Raw genomic sequence first — 16,931 nt, 5'->3', positions numbered from 1 at the left:
GGCGACAGTGGCAAGGAAAAACTCCCTGAGATGGTAATAGGAAGAAACCTTGAGAGGAACCAGACTCAACAGGGAACCCATCCTCATCTGGGTGAAACAGAAAGCAGTAAATGATCTGCATTTATACAGTGTGTAGGGTGGGAGGCAGTTCAGCTATAATAGTTGATGTTAATTGATGTTAATATGGAGTCCAGGTAGTTATTGAAGACTCAGGTAGACTTATAAGAAGTTCCAGTCCTGAACTATCGAATTGTCAAGTCCCCAGAGAAACAGTTGCCAACACCAGTCAAGGCCAAAACCATCTTCTAGGTAGAGAGAATCATCCCCAGACACCAGACGCATCCCAGAGAGACACACGGGGCATCCATGTGACGAGATCTTCAGCCAGAAGCGGGGCACCAGGATGGGTCAGACAGGTCCGGAGGGCAGAGGGAGTCTGAATCACTGGCAACTCAGGAACGACATGTGTAGCTCGACAGAGAGAGAGAAAGAGTAAAAGGGGGAGACAGGGGGAGAGAGAGAGAAAGAGAGGGAGAAAGAGAAGAAGAGGAGAGATAACAGTTAGGTCTGGTCACAGTCACACAATGTATAATGTGAATGTATATTAACTGTAGAGTGCAAGCAGAGACTCCGGCAGGACTAACTATGACAGCATAACTAAAAGGGAGAGCCAGAAGGAAACACAGACATGAGGGCTTCCTGAGATGTAAAGCAAACAATCACCTCACCGTCAGCAAACCTGAGTGATCAATAAGAGTGGGGAGGACAGCATCTAAACATACCAGTTCTTTTACTGTTGCACTTGATGGAACAGAAAGGCCATCTAAAGTTATGGTGTAATCCAAAATTTTACTTCTTGATGTATGCGGTCCTATGACTAGAACTTCTGTCTTATCCGGATTAAGCAAAAGGAAGTTAATTAGCATCCAATTTCTTATGTCCTGCACACATTGCTCAACTTTAGTAAGCTGTTTTTTCTCATCAGGTTTTGCTGAGACATATAACTGTGTATCGTCAGCATAACAATGAAAACTAATACCATGCTTACGGATTATGTTGCCCAGAGGAAGCATGAAAAGGGAAAAAAGCAGTGGGCTTAAAACTGAACACTGCTGAACGCCAAACTCCACTAGAGAACATGCAGAATAATCACCATTTAAGTCTACATACTGATAACAATCGTTCAGATAGGATCTGAGCCAGGAGAGGGTTGTACCCTTAATTCCTACTACATTTTCTAATCTGTGAAGAAGAATAGCGTGATCAATGGTGTCAAAAGCTGCACTGAGGTCAAGTAGTACAAGCATAGTTACACAACCCTGATCAGAGGCCAATAGAATGTCATTTACTACTTTAACGAGTGCTGTCTCTGTACTGTGATGAGGCCTAAATCCTGACTGATACAGTTCATGTATGCCATTTCTATGTATATATGAGCATAGCTGCTCTGCTACTATCTTTTCCAGAATCTTAGAGATAAAGGGGAGGTTTGATATTGGCCTGTAACTGGACAGCTGACAGGGGTCGAGGTCAGGTTTCTTAATTATTGGTTTGATAACTGCTAATTTAAAAGATTTTGGAACATAACCAATGCTGAGTGAAGAATTAATTATTCTCAACAGGGGTTCTGTTATTGCTGGTACTATCTGTTTAAGAAAATGTGTCGGTACAGGATCTAATATACAGGTTGATAAATTTGCAAAAGAGATGAGAAATTAGTTCATTCTCTTTAAGTTCTAGTTCAAGTTCAAGTAGGCTTTATTGTCATTACAACCATATACAGTTAGTACACAGTGAAACAAAACAACGTTTCTCCAGGACCAAGGTGCTACATGCAACATAAACTTACAACATAAATTGATTCATACAAATTCACATTTCATACAAACTTAAATAATTCTTTTGATTGTGTAAAGCTGCTTTGCGGCAATGAAAATTGCTAAAAGCGCTATACAAATAAAATTGAATTGAATTGAATTAACAGAAACACTAAACTAGCTAACCAAGAGGCCTAGTTAGCTGGCTAGCAGAGACAGGACAGAGATACCTAACATAAATTACAACATAAATTAACAAAAACTAACTAGCTAAGTATAACTACAGGTTTTATAAACAACATAAAGTGCACGTGCAAATGTGCAAACAAGAGCAACAAAGTGACAGTGCGCAACCACGACATAACAGAACATAAAATATGGTGTTGAGGTAGTGAATCATAAACATTCCTTAACACAGCAGCAAGAATTGAGGAATTAGTGCAAAAAGTAATCCAGTAATGATCATTGTGCAAAAGAGATCAACAGTGAAGCATTTACAGGTTGGTGTGTACGATAGTTTGGTGGTGTGGGTCAGTGTGTCTGCACTTGTGTTGATTAGTCAGTCCAGTTCCAATATTTTGAGGTAGTTGAGTCAAGCTGAGTGATAATGTGTGTGTGTGTGTGTGTGTGTGTGTGTTTGTGTTTGTGTTTATCAGTCCAGTCCCTTTTTGTTGAGGAGACGGATGGCTTGTGAAAAAAAGCTGTTGCACAGTCTGGATGTGTGTGCCCAATGCTTCGGTACCTTTTTCCAGATGGCAGGAGTGTGAAGTGTGTGTAAGAGGGGTGTGTCCGATCAGCCACATATGTTCTCTTCAAGGGGAGCAAAGTATTCCAGGTTCTGATCTGACATGGCTAGATTAACATCTGCATCAATTACATTGTTCGGTTTCAAAGCCTCAATTTTATGCCTAATATTTACAATTTTATTATTAAAAAAGTTCATGAAGTCCTCACTATTGCATGATGTTGTTGTGGAGATTTCTACAGTGGTCCTATTTCTGGTTAATTTGGCTACAGCATTAAATAAGAATCTAGAATTATTTTAGTTATTTTCTATAAGAGTGGAGAGATATGTTGATCTAGCTACACTAAGAGCTTTTCTATAGTTCAGGATGCTCTCCTTCCATGCTATTTAAAATACTAACAATTTAGTTTGACGCCATTTACGTTTTAACTTCCGAGCGGTCTGTTTTAAAGTGCGCATGTGATCGTTATACCACGGAGCAAGTTTCTTATCTCGAACAATTTTTCTTTTAACTGGAGCTACATTATCTAAGGTATAGCGAAATGTCGACTCTAAATATTCAGTCGCCTGATCGAGTTCTGTGGGGTCAGACGGTGATCTAATCGAAGTTGGGAAGTTGGGAGATTACTGATAAAACTCTTTTTGGTAGTTGATGTGAATGTACGTTTCAAGTTCAAGTTCAAGTAGGCTTTATTGTCACTTCAACCATATACAGTTAGTACACAGTGAAACGAAACAACGTTCCTCCAGGACCAAGGTGCTACTTGCAACATAAACTTACAACATAAATTAACAGAGAAGCTAAACTAGCTAGCTAGGAGGCCTAGTTAGCTGGCTAGCAGAGACAAGACAGATATTCCTAACATAAATTACAACATAAATTAACAAAAACTAACTAAAGACTAACTAACTAAAAGACTATCCACAGGTTTTTTTCCAGACAACAGACAACAACATAAAGTGCACGTGCAAATGTGCAAAACGAGCAACAACAAAGTGACAGTGCGACAACAACAACATATCAGAACATAAAATATGCTGTTGAGGTAGTAAAACATAGCAGTAAGAATTAAGATTTGTCCAAAAAGTAATGAATATTGTGCAGAAGAGATAAACAGTGAGGCATTTACAGATGTGTGTACGATAGTTTGTGTGGGTCAGTGTGTCTGCGCTTGTGTTGATTAGTCAGTCCAGTCTCAGTGTTTTGATGTATTGATGTAGTTGAGTTAAGCTGAGTGATAATGTGTGTGTGTGTGTGTGTGTGTGTGTGTGTGTGTGTTTATCAGTTCAGTCCCTTTTTGTTGAGGAGACGGATGGCTTGTGGAAAAAAGCTGTTGCACAGTCTGGATGTGTGTGCCCGAATGCTTCGGTACCTTTTTCCAGATGGCAGGAGTGTGAAGTGTGTGTGAGAGGGGTGTGTCCGATCAGCCACAATGCTGGTGGCTTTGCGGATGCAGCGTGTGGTGTAAATGTCTTCAATGGAGGGAAGAGAGACCCCAATGATCTTCTCCGCTGTCCTCACTATCCGCTGTAGGGTTTTGCGGTCCGTTATGGCACAATTCCCAAACCAGACAGTGATGCAGTCGCTCAGGATGCTCTCGATAGTTCCTCTATAGAAGGTGATCAGGATCGGTGGTGGAAGTTGGGCCTTTCTCAGTCTTCTCAGAAAGAAGAGACGCTGTTGGGCTTTCTTGTGTAGGGAGCTGGTGTTGAGGGACCAGTTGAGGTCCTTCTCCAGGTGGACACCCAGGAATTTAGTGTTTTCGACAATCTCCACAGAGGAGCCGTTGATGCTCAGCGGAGAATGGTCGCCTCGTGTCCTCCTGAAGTCAACAACCATCTCTTTTGTCTTGTCAACATTCAGAGACAGGTTGTTGTTGTTGTTGCACCAGTCCGTTAGCCTCTGCACTTCCTCTCTGTATGCTGACTCGTCGTTCTTGCTAATAAGACCCACCACGGTCGTGTCATCAGCGAACTTAATGATGTGATTTGAACTGTGTGTTGCTACACAGTCGTGAGTCAGCAGTGTGAACAGCAGGGGACTGAGCACACAGCCTTGTGGGGCCCCAGTGCTCAGTGTGGTGGTGCTGGAGGTGCAGTTCCCGATCCGTACTGACTGAGGCCTTCCGGTCAGAAAGTCTAGGATCCAGTTGCAGAGGGAGGTGTTCAGGCCCAACAGGCTCAGCTTCCCGATCAGTTGTTGGGGGATGATAGTGTTGAATGTTGAGCTGAAGTCTATGTACAGCATTTGAACGTATGCGTCCTTCTTGTCCAAGTGTGTGAGGGCAAGATGGAGTGTAGTGGAGATGGCATCGTCCGTTGAGCGGTAAGGACGATACGCAAATTGCAGTGGGTCCAGTAAAGGGGGCAGCAGCGTCTTGATGTGTCTCATGACGAGCCGCTCGAAGCACTTCATGATGGTGGGTGTAAGTGCAACGGGACGGTAGTCATTGAGACAGGACACAGTAGACTTCTTGGGCACGGGGACAATGGTGGTGGCTTTGAAGCACGTTGGAACGACGGCGCTGCTCAGAGAGATGTTGAAGATGTCGGTGAGAACATCTGCCAGCTGTTCAGCACATTCTCTGAGCACTCTGCCTGGGATGTTGTCTGGTCCAGCAGCTTTACGTGGGTTGACTCTTCATACGGTAGCGCAGCGCTGTGCGTACATTATTACTGTGTGATAGATAGTGATCTGTCTCAATATGACAGTGATGAACCCTGAGTGACGACTCTATGCAGCTAAGAGACGGTTGGTTTAGCCTGTCTGTCTGCTCCCTGGCCTGGGCTCTGGATTGTCACCGAATAACTAGGCCTCTTCTAAGACTATGAGCTATACTACAGGAAATGAGAGCAGCACCTTCCCAAGTGGGATGGACACCGTCCCGCCCTAACAGGCCAGCTTTGACCTCAAAGGTCTTCCAATTATCTATGAAGCCCACGTTGTTTTCGGAGCACCACCTGGACATCCAGCGGTTCAGCGACCATAACCTGCTGTAAGCTATGTCACCACGTCTCACTGGGATGGGACCAGAGCATATTACGTCATCGGACATCGCCTTCGCTAATTTAAACAACTCTATAAAGTTATTCTTACTAACCTCTGACTGACGAAGGCGTATATCATTAGCTCCAGCATGTACCACTATCTTTGAGAACCTGTGCTGTCCTAGAGCCCTAAGATTACCTGCTACTGTATGTCCGGTGCTCTGGATCCCGGGATACACCTAACCACTGCCGCTGGCGTCCCTAAAGGCCTGGCTAATTTTACGTGCCTCATTATAGAGTCTCCTATAACCAGAGCTCTTTTAGATTTCTCAGTGGGTGCATCAGTGAGAAGAGCAAACCTGTTGGACACGTGAAGCGCAGAAGAGGTGTGCTCCTGTGGGCTAGCCTTAGCGTTAGCTTTGGCTGATCGAGTATGCCGCCGTGTCGTCACCCACTCGCCCCGCTGTGAGGGCTCTAATGCCGGAGTCGGGGGCTGGTTATCTCCGCCTGCGGCACCCAGACTGTCCGCTACTGCAATAACGCTGCTCTCACACTATCTAACCCTCTTTAAAGTCTGGATGCACTCCACTTTCGCTGATATCCTTTCCGTCAGAGTGCTCACTAACACAGACCTATCATAAATAAAATTACCACTAACGACGGAGGAAGAATGTCTAAACATCCTGCACTCTACACAGTGAACGAGCTGAATATTAGACATGATATTGTACCTGAGTCTGAGTTTAGTTGTTTGGAGCTAAATTCCGTTTGTTGTTTTTTTAGACGAAGAAACTCGCGCATTCTCCAGAAAGCGCAGAAAAAGGCGAAGCCAAATAGTATAAAAATGTAAAAACAAGTTGCTATTAATATTATTATTGTATAAATGAGGAAGCTATGTAATTTAAACGCTGATACAAATGCCAAACTTTAGTGGCAACGATACAAAAACAGAACTCAGCATTGGGTATGTTCCAAAATCTTTTAAATTAGCAGTTATTAAACCAATAATAAAGAAACCTGCCCTCGACCCCTGTCAGCTGTCCAATTACAGGGCAATATCAAACCTCCCCTTTATCACTAAGATTTTGGGAAAGATAGTAGCGAAGCAGCTATGCTCATATCTACATAGAAATGGCATACATGGACTGTGTCAGTCAAGATTTAGGCCTCATCACAGCACAGAGACAGCACTTGTTAAAGTAGTAAATGACATCCTATTGGCCTCTGATCAGGGTTGTGTAACTATGCTTTTATTACTCGACCTCAGTGCAGCTTTTGACACCATTGATCACGCTATTCTTCTTCACAGATTAAAAAATGTAGTAGGAATTAAGCGTACAGCCCTCTCCTGGCTCAGATCCTATCTGACCGATCGTTACCAGTATGTAGACTTAAATGGTGATTATTCTGCATGTTCTCTAGTGGAGTTTGGTGTTCCACAGGGTTCAGTTTTAGGCCCACTGCTTTTTTCCCTTTACATGCTTCCTCTAGGCAACATAATCCGTAAGCATGGTATGTTTTCATTGTTATGCTGACGATACACAGTTATATGTCTCAGCAAAACCTGATGAAAAAAAAACAGCTTACTATAATTGAACAATGTGTGCAGGACATAAGAAATTGGATGCTAATTAAATTCCTTCTGCTTAATCCGGATAAGACAGAAGTTCTAGTCATAGGACTGCATACAGCTAGAAGTAAAATTTGAGATCACACCGTAACTTTAGATGGCCTTTCTGTTCTATCAAGTGAAAGACCTTGGTGTGATTATTGATTCCAGCCTTTCATTTGAAGCTCATGTAGATAATATTACCAGGATAGCATTCTTTCACCTCAGAAATATTGCCAGGATAAGAAATTTATTGTCGCTAAACGATGCAGAAAAACTAGTTCATGCTTTTATCACCTCTAGGTTGGACTATTGTAATGCCTTACTGTCTGGTTGTTTAGCTAGATGCATAAATAAGCTTCAGCTAGTCCAGAATGCAGCAGCGAGAGTCCTCACTAGAACCAGAAGATATGAGCACATCACCCCTATCTTATCTTCACTGCATTGGCTCCCTGTGAAATTTCGCATTGATTTGAAAATACTATTCTTTACATACAAAGCATTAAATGGTCTCGCGCTGCAGTACCTGAGCGAACTGCTAGTGTTTTACAAACCGCCACGGCTACTTCGCTTAAAGGATGCAGGCTGCTTGTCAGTACCACGTATTATGAAAAATACAGCTGGGGGGCAGAGCTTTGTCTTACAAAGCCCCAAAATTATGGAATAGTCTTCCAAATAGTGTTTGGGACTCAAACACAGTCTCAGTGTTTAAGTCCAGCCTAAAAACCTATTTATTTAGCCAAGCATTTTTATAAATAGATTTGCCTTAGGTAAAGGAGCGAATCTGGGGAACTCATGGACGTAGAGTATTATGGTGAACTGGTATGTTTGGATGCTGTCTTCCTCACTCTCATTGATCACTCAGGTTTGCTGACGGTGAGGTGATTGTTTGCTTTACATCTCAGGAAGCCCTCATGTTTGTGTTTCCTTCTGGCTCTCCCTTTTAGTTATGCTGTCATAGTTAGTCCTTTCGGAGTCTCTGCTTGCACTCTACAGTTAATATACATTCACATTATACATTGTGTGACTGTGACCATACCTAACTGCTATCTCTCCTCTTCTTCTCTCTTTCCCCCTCTTTCTCTTTCCTCTCTCCCCCTGTCTCCCCCTTTCACTTTTTCTTTCTCTCTGTCAACTACACATGTCGTTTCCGAGCTGTCAGTGATCCAGACTCCCTCTGCCCTCCGGACCTGTCTGACCCATCCTGGTGCCCTGTTTCTGGTTGAAGATCTCGTCACATGAATGCCCCGTGTGTCTCTCTGGGATGCGTCTGGTGTCTGGGATGATTCTCTCTACCTAGAAGATGGTTCTGGCCTTGACTGGTGTTGGCAACTGTTTTTCTGGAGACTTGACAGTTCGATAGTTCAGGACTGGAACTTCCTACAAGTCTACCTTGGTCTTTAATTACTACCTGGACTCCATATTAACATCAGTTAACATCAGCTATTATAGCTGAACTGCCTGCCACCTAACACACTGTATAAATGCAGATCATTTACTCCTTTCTGTTTCACCCAAATGAGGATGGGTTCCCTGTTGAGTCTGGTTCCTCTCAAGGTTTCTTCCTATTACCATCTCAGGGAGTTTTTCCTTGCCACTGTCGCCCTCGGCTTGCTCACCAGGAACAAACTGACCATTTTGATTCATACAAATTCACATTTCATACAAACTTAAATAATTCTTTTGATTGTGTAAAGCTGCTTTGCGGCAATGAAAATAGCTAAAAGCGCTATACAAATAAAATTGAATTGAATTGAATTGAATTATAGATTCCAGCCTTTCATTTGAAGCTCATGTAGATAATATTATCAGAATAGCTTTCTTTCACCTCAGAAATAGTGCCAAGATAAGAAATATACTGTTGCTAAACAATGCAGAAAAACAAGTTCGTGCTTTTATCACCTCTAGGTTGGACTATTGTAATGCCTTACTGTCTGGTTGTTCAGCTAGGTGCAAAAACAAGCTTCAGCTAGTCCATAATGCAGCAGCGAGAGTTCTCACTAGAACCAGAAGATATGAGCACATCACACCTACCCTATCTTCACTACATTGGCTCCCTGTAAAATTTCGCATAGATTTTAAAATACTACTCTTGACATATAAAACATTAACTGGTCTCGCGCCTCAGTATCTGAGTGAACTGCTAGTGTTTTACTGCTTGCACTCTACACTAAATATACATTCACATTATCTCTACCCCTTTCTCTCTTTCCTCTCTCTGTCAAGCTACACATGTCGTTTCTGAGCTGCCAGTGATCCAGACTCCCTCTGCCCACCGGACCTGTCTGACCCATCCTGGTGCCCCGCTTCTGGTTGGAGATCTTGTCGCATGGATGCCCCGTGTGTCTCTTTGGAATGCGTCTGGTGTCTGGGGATGGTTTCACTTTACCATAAAGACATTTCTGGCCTCGACTGGTGTTGACAGCTGTTTCTCTGAGGACTTGACTTGGCTGTGGTTGCTCGATAGTTCAAGATTGCAATTGTCTCCAATAACTACCTGGACTCCATATTTACATCAATTAACATCAACTGTTATAGCTGAACTGCCTGCCACCTAACACACTGTATAAATGCAGATCAATTTCTGCTCTCTGTTTCATCCAGATGAGGATGGGTTCCCTGTTGAGTCCTCTCAAGGTTTCTTCCTATTACCATCTCAGGGAGTTTTTCCTTGCCACTGTCGCCCGTGGCTTGCTCACCAGGAACAATCTGCTCATCATGATTCATGCACACTTACATTCCATACAGACTTAAATAATTCTTTTGATTGTGTAAAGCTGCTTTGCGACAATGACAATTGTTAAAATAACCCTTGACTGACAGGTGAATCCTGTTTGCCAGGTGAGTTTGGTTAGACGAGGGCCGCCAACCTTCCTGTAACTGAAAACTAACAGCCCTCCACATCAAAGCGATAAATAAGCTGTTTGTTCCATATTTTTGAGAATTAAAAAAACAATAATAATGAGTAATCATTGATATTCAGCCTAGTCATTTTGTAATTATTACTATACATTTGAAAAGGAAATTAGGGCGAGTGAGATGTAATGAACCTGAAGCTGATAAAATGTATAGGTGGAGAGGTTTAGGGATGAAGAGGTGTATAGGTGTAGAGGTTTAGAATGTGTAGAGGTGTGAAGGTTAAGAGGTGTATAGGTCTATAGGTGTAAAGGGGACGAGGTGACGAGGTGTAGAGGTGAAGAGGTGTAGAGGTGTAGAGGTGAAAAGGTGTAGAGGTGAAGAGGTGTATAGGTGTATACAGTAGGTGAAAAGGTTTATAGGTGTAGAGGTGTAGAGGTGAAGAGGTGTATAGGTGTAGAGGTGAAGAGGTGTAGAGGGTAAAAAGGTGTATAGGTGTATAGGTGTAGAGGTGTAAAGGTGACGAGGTGAAGAGGTGAAGAGGTGTAGAGGTGTATAGGTGAAAAAGTGTATAGGTGTAGAGGTGTAGTGTGTAGGGGTGTAAAGGTGAACAGGTGTAGAGGTGTAGAGGTAAACAAGTGTAGAGGTGATGAGGTGTAGAGGTGTAGAGGTGAAGCGGTGTATGGGTGTATAGGTGTATAGGTGAAAAGGTGTATAGGTGTATAGGTGTAGAGGTAAAGAGGTGTAGAGGTGTATAGGTGTAGAGGTGTAAAGGTGAAGAGGTGTAGAGGTGTATAGGTGAAAAGGTGTAGAGGTGTAGAGGTGTATAGCTGTAGAGGTATATAGGTGTAGGTGTAGCAATGTATAGCTGTAGAGGTGTAGAGGTGTATAGCTGTATAGGTGTGTAGGTGTAGCTATGAGGAGGTGTAGAGGTGAGGAGGTGTAGAGGTGAAGAGGTATATAGGTGAAAAGGTGTATAGGTGAAGAGGTGTAGAGATGTAGAGGTGTGTAGCTGTAGAGGTGAAGAGGTGTAGAGGTGTGTAGCTGTAGAGGTGTATAGGTGTAGAGGTATATAGGTGTATAGCTGTAGAGGTGTAGAGGTGTAGAGCTGTATAGGTCTAGAAGTGTAGAGGTGTATAGGTGTAAAGGTGCAGAGGTGTATAGCTGTAGAGGTGTGTAGCTGTAGAAGTGTGTAGCTGTAGAAGTGTATAGGTGTAGAGGTGTAGAGGTGTAGAGGTAAACATTAAAGCACTCTTTGTAAGTCGGTCTGGATAAAAGCGTCTGCCAAATGCCTAAATGTAAATGTAGAGGTGTAGAGGTGTGTAGCTGTAGAAGTGTAAAGGTGTAGAGGTGTATAGGTATAAAGGTGTAAAGGTGAAGAGGTGTATAGGTGTAGAGGTGAAGAGGTGTATAGGCGTATAGGTGTATAGGTGAAAAGGTGTATAGGTGTATAGGTGTAGAGGTAAAGAGGTGTATAGGTGTAGAGGTGAAGAGGTGTAGAGGTGTAAAGGTGTATAGGTGTATAGGTGAAAAGGTGTAGATATGTAGAGGTGTATAGCTGTAGCGGTGTATAGCTGTAGAGGTATATAGGTGTAGGTGTAGAGGTGTATAGCTGTAGAGGTATATAGGTGTAGCGATGTATAGCTGTAGAGGTGTAGAGGTGTATAGCTGTATAGGTGTGTAGGTGTATAGCTGTAGAGATGTAGAGGTGTATACTGTAGGTGTATAGGTGTAGAGGTGAGGAGGTGTAGAGGTGAAGAGGTACATTGGTGACAAGGTGTATAGGTGTATAGGTGTAGAGATGTAGAGGTGTGTAGCTGTAGAGGTGTATAGGTGTAGAGGTATATAGGTGTATAGCTGTAGATGTGTAGAGGTGTAGAGGTGTGTAGCTGTAGAAGTGTAGAGGTGTGTAGCTGTAGAAGTGTAGAAGTGTAGAGGTGTATAGGTGTAGAGGTTTTTAGCTGTAGATGTGTATAAGTGTGCAGTGCAGCAGCAATAAATATGCTGAATCCAAATCCTAACCCTAACCCCAGATTCACCTCTTCAACTAACTGACCAAAACTATCAAAACTCTTTCGTAAATTGATGGCTGTTCATGTTCTCCTGTACCTGAGGTGAACAATGTGACTGTAGATGTTACAGATGCCCCTGGTGTACAAGGACAGAGGAACGCGTTTAGTTACTGCCCCAGGTATTGACAGTGTGAGTACAAGTTGCCTTAGAGCCGTGGTTCAGAAGGGAAGATCAATATTACTCTACCCTTTTTTGTTGGTGTGCAGCATTTTGCGATGATCCCTAATTCATTGAGAATAATGGTGTTTATGCTTTTAAACATGTATAATTTAAGGCGGATGTAGCTTAAAGACAATGTAGAGAGGAAATATATGTGGGTATCTTATTTGCCGTTTTATTTACGCAGCTATTGAATTCGTAGATGTGAATATAAAACTAACTTTACCGTGGACACAAACCGGGTCAGTAGCGTACTGTATGTAATGAGCGTAATAACATCAATGGATACATTTGTTACATGGACCACAAATAAGCAGGTGATTCAGCATCATCAGCCTAATCAACCAAAAATCCAGCCGAAAGGAAAACATGATGAAGCCTACTGTATGTTGTGCTTGGATTCATGGTGGGGCAGAGGAGAGACACGTGTGTGTTTTGTGTCTTAAAATGCTGGCAGCAGACAGCATGAGATCCAACTAGTAGTTTTGAACTTGGTGTTATTTGATCTTATTGCTTTAGAAATTGATATTTCAATAAATAGTAAACTTGACTGATTTCATTATCATTTTGTTGACAAGTGGGGCTTGAAAATTCTATGAGGTTCCGTGTGGTGCTCTAAATGTTCTGAGGTTCCTTGAGGTGATGTGAGTTGCTGTGAGGTTCCGTGAGGTTCTGTGTGGTTTTGTTTGTGGTGTAGTGTGTAATGTATATTAGGTTGTACATTAAAGACCCGACACTCAGCAGTTGTTCTGTGTGTTACACTCTTTATTCTCTTTAATGTTTAATCCGCATGCACGTTGCACATGCAGGGCATTACACACCTCGTCGCCATGGCGATCAGGCCTGTTACACTTCCTTTATGATGGGCAGGGGGACTGTGATGTGATTGGCTAATGGTAATCAGTATTGGAGGGGCTTTGGGCATCACCAGAGGAGGATGAAGCCATGTATGTTATTTATTTTACTTTGCACAGCGAGGTGCACAATGTGTGTGTGTGTTTGACATAGCATGATTAATGTGTACCTCTTTCACTCCCTCTCTCTCTCACACACACACACACACACACACACACACACACACCACACACACAAGTCCTGATGAGTTGAGTTTGGCAGCACAAAGAGCCCTTATTCATTACACACACAAAAACAAAGACAGACAGACAGACAGACAGACAGACAGAATGACAGACAGCACATATGCGCACGCACACAAAGTGCAGAAGCAGTGTAGTTGTTCTTTACTGTAATCCATGATGTAATCACACTGATGATATCATCAAAAGAGATTTATTCTGTTTTTAGGTTATGTCGATGTGAAAATAGGACTTAATCCTGACTGTCGCACTTAATTCCAAGTGTGGTGCTTAATCCCAACCTTCACATTTAATCTTGAACATCACACATAATCCTGATCACTGTTTAATGCTGACCTTAGTTTTTAATTCCGCTTGTTTTGTTCATTCCTGATTTTATGTCTCATATCTAGCTGGACTGTTTAATTCTGACGGTAGTTTAATCCTGACTGTAGTTTAATCCTGACTGTAGTTTAATCCTGACGGTAGTTTAAACCTGACGGTAGTCTCCAATCCCTACTGCATTTTAGATGTCCAGCTGTAAGTCCTGCTGTACGAAGACTCGTTTGATTTACTTCGACTTTTAAAAAAGAAAAATTATGAGTAAATAAAATTATTTCTGCAACCTAAACTAATCTAAAATTGAATAAATGACATTTTTTAAAATAGATTTAAATTCTGTGATAAAGTAGATTTATTAGTCCAAGTTAATTTAGGCTCCAGTCATCATTACCTCAAATATGGAGCAAAATAATACATTAGGGGAAAACACCACCTCTACACACACACACACACACACACATGTATTTACACATACTAACAGCTACCAGTCAAAAGTTTGTACACCCCTCTCTAACTCCATGGTCGTCCCTGATGTTTATTTCTCTCTACACTGTAAAACAATACTGAAGATGTTTATTATCCCAAACACACAATAATCTCCTCTGAACAGTTGATATTGAGATGTTTATCTGCTCCTTCTGCTCTGTAAAGCTTCATAACGGCTCTAATCTGAGCTGCTGTTTGTTCATTGGTGATTTCTGAGGCTGGTGACTCTAAATGAACGTCTCTGAGCTGATTAAGATGTATTAAGTAAAACTGTTTGTTGTTGCTGAATTACTGAATGCTATGTGTGATATTTAACATGTTTTGAAAAAAAATCCAAGATTTGTTCTAAAGTGTAGAAAATAAATCCAAAATTTTGACTGGTACTCACATACACACAGACACACACAAGCAAACACACATACACACATATGTCTATCTCAAATGGAGAACCGTCTCACTGCATAGATACACAACATTACTGTGTAGTGAACAAAATAAGCTCAAACTAAGTCTGTGTGTGTGTGTGTGTGTGTGTGTGTGTTTAATGTAGTGGCAGTGACTATAATGTTGTGTGTATCTACAGCATGCAGCGTTGTTGTGTGTGTGTGTGGGTGGGTGTGTGTGTGTACCACAGCGTGTCTTTGTGCACGTGCAAGTGTATTTGTATGCATGTTTTAGATTTTGTGTGTGGTGAGGTGACACCCTCTGGTGGTCAGTGGCAGTTTACGGAGTTGCCATGGAGACGTTACCACGTACTCAATAACCACAGTCATGCCTCTATCTCTGTCTCTCTCTCTTACACACACACACACACACACTCATACGCACACAGTGACACACAGATGAGCCCTGAACTTCAGCGTGTGTGTTCAGCTGAAAAATGCTGAAACAGTTAAAACTCCTGCAGTAGAAAAGATCTGAGGGCACGAAGCCCACTACAGTCTGGAGTGCACTTAGTAGTGAGCAGTAAGAGCCCCACCCTCCCCACATCCCCTTACAGGAGGGGTCATGGGATGTGTCCCTGCGTCCTGTCCCCTGCAGCTGGGGCCCTCAGGTTCAGTAAGACAGAGCGTAAAGGAACAAACAAACAAACAAAACAATAAACAAAGGTCCCATGACCACTGCTGTCACATGATCATTATTTATCCCATAAACTTATTAGTCATTTTATTTATTTTTCTTCTTATTATTATTATTGACAGAAAAGAAGCACAAGAGAGACAATGTCCCGCTGTGGTGAAGCTCCTCCTCCTGAGCACCAAATCAGCAGGATCAGAGAAAATGAGAGAATTTCTTCTAATTAAAATGAAAGAAAGATCCATGGCCCCTCTGCGTCAGTTCAACTGTTGTTGTTGTTTTTTTTATCAATCATGCAGGTTTCCTTCAGGTCCTCTAAGTCCAAAAGGAGGAAATAAAGCAACAGAACAGCACGTGCTCCTCAAACGTCCACAAAGAAGAAGAATTTAATTTATTAATTAAAGACTGAAGATGAAGATTAGTCTCTCGTCCACTGCGCTGCACTTTTATTTACGTGCTCGTGAAAGGTGCGTTGAGGGCATGGCTGTGTCCTCGTCAGTGCCCCGCCCCTCACCGGGTACCCAAGCTCTAAATTATGAGGTCACTCAGCATGTCGAGTAAACATAGATGATAAAACTCATCAGTAGCGGGCTGCGACGCCATTGGCTAGTTTTGCAGTAGGAAGAGCTCTCGGTAAGAGCATGCTGTTTATTGTTTAGTTTTCTTCTCTGGTTTTCTTCTTTCTTTCTTTCTTTCTTTAGTTCTTTTTTTCTCCAGCTTGTTTTTTATCCTTGTTAGTTTGAGAGGAGTCACACTGGAGACAACCATGCTTATTATACCCCCGGTCACACCCCAGCCCCTCCCACCCTGCCTCCAAAACACAGCCTTCTGGGTAATGCAGTCCAGAAGTCAGAGAGCGATGCAAAAGAGAGAGAGAGAGAGAGAGAGAGAGAGAGAGAAAGAGAGAGAGAGAGCAGGTAGCAAGACCACTCACTTTGCATTTTGCTGTGTTGCTTAAATTCCTAAAGTCTTACACACATTTACACACAAATGCACAAACACACACACACATGCACACACATATACACTACACTGGACCATCCGTGTGTGTTTGTGTGTGTAGTTACACGCATCTTTTCCGTCTCTCTCTGATTGTAGTGTGTATTAAGAGCAGGGTTTTAGCACCAGTCATCCTCGTCTGTCTCACTGTACGGTTCATGGAGACTCTTTCGAGGTGGGCGGGGCTGTGGAGCACGTTGCATGCCGTGGTGGGCTGGGCCTCGGCGGTGTGGAGATGGAGAGGAGGAGGAACGGTAGCCATTGGGCACACGTCGGTGATGAGAGGCAGGACTACGGTGAGAAGGACTGTGGTGGGTGGCGCCATGACGGGGCGTATGGGAGTGTCCTTGCATCACACTTTGCTCATAGTTCGGTGGCTCGTATTCAAAACGACGGTCATAAAATGGGGCACGGCGGGGGGAGGGCCGGCGAGAAGGTGGTCCAACAGTTGGAGGTTCACGGCGAGGAGTGGGCGGTGGGAGGGGTTTCCGGGGGGCAGGTGAGTATGTAACATGCGGACGAGGTGTGGGTGGAGTCGGGGGAAGCTGACGTCGAGTGCGGCGTGGCGTACTGGTTCCTGACGTTGAGGGAACTGGACTGACGCTCACAGAACTGCTTCCCTAAAAATAAACATTTTCAAAATTGAAAATGCACAATTATAATAGTGCAGATTGTATGTAAGATAAGTGTGCGTGTGTCTGTGT

At 42.8% G+C, this 16,931-nt stretch overlaps 1 protein-coding gene across 1 annotated transcript in view; it reads right to left on the bottom strand.

Annotated features, from left to right (window-relative positions):
- Positions 1–13,009: 13,009 nt before the first annotated feature.
- The window catches only part of cacna1ab (calcium channel, voltage-dependent, P/Q type, alpha 1A subunit, b), a 136,152-nt gene continuing 132,230 nt past the window's right edge, over positions 13,010–16,931 (bottom strand). The window contains exons 46-47 of the mRNA XM_053491779.1: positions 13,820–16,847; positions 13,010–13,785 (exon numbers count right to left, since the gene is read on the bottom strand). Of these exons, the coding sequence (XP_053347754.1) occupies positions 16,347–16,847 (501 nt within the window). The 3' untranslated portion in view covers positions 13,010–13,785; positions 13,820–16,346. The remainder of the gene's footprint in view (positions 13,786–13,819; positions 16,848–16,931) is intronic.

The sequence above is a fragment of the Clarias gariepinus genome, chromosome 3, assembly GCF_024256425.1.
Source record: "Clarias gariepinus isolate MV-2021 ecotype Netherlands chromosome 3, CGAR_prim_01v2, whole genome shotgun sequence".
In the NCBI taxonomy this organism is placed as follows: Eukaryota; Metazoa; Chordata; class Actinopteri; order Siluriformes; family Clariidae; genus Clarias; species Clarias gariepinus.
The sequence above is the reverse complement of the archived record's forward strand: the minus strand, read 5'-3'. Positions and strand labels throughout refer to the sequence as shown.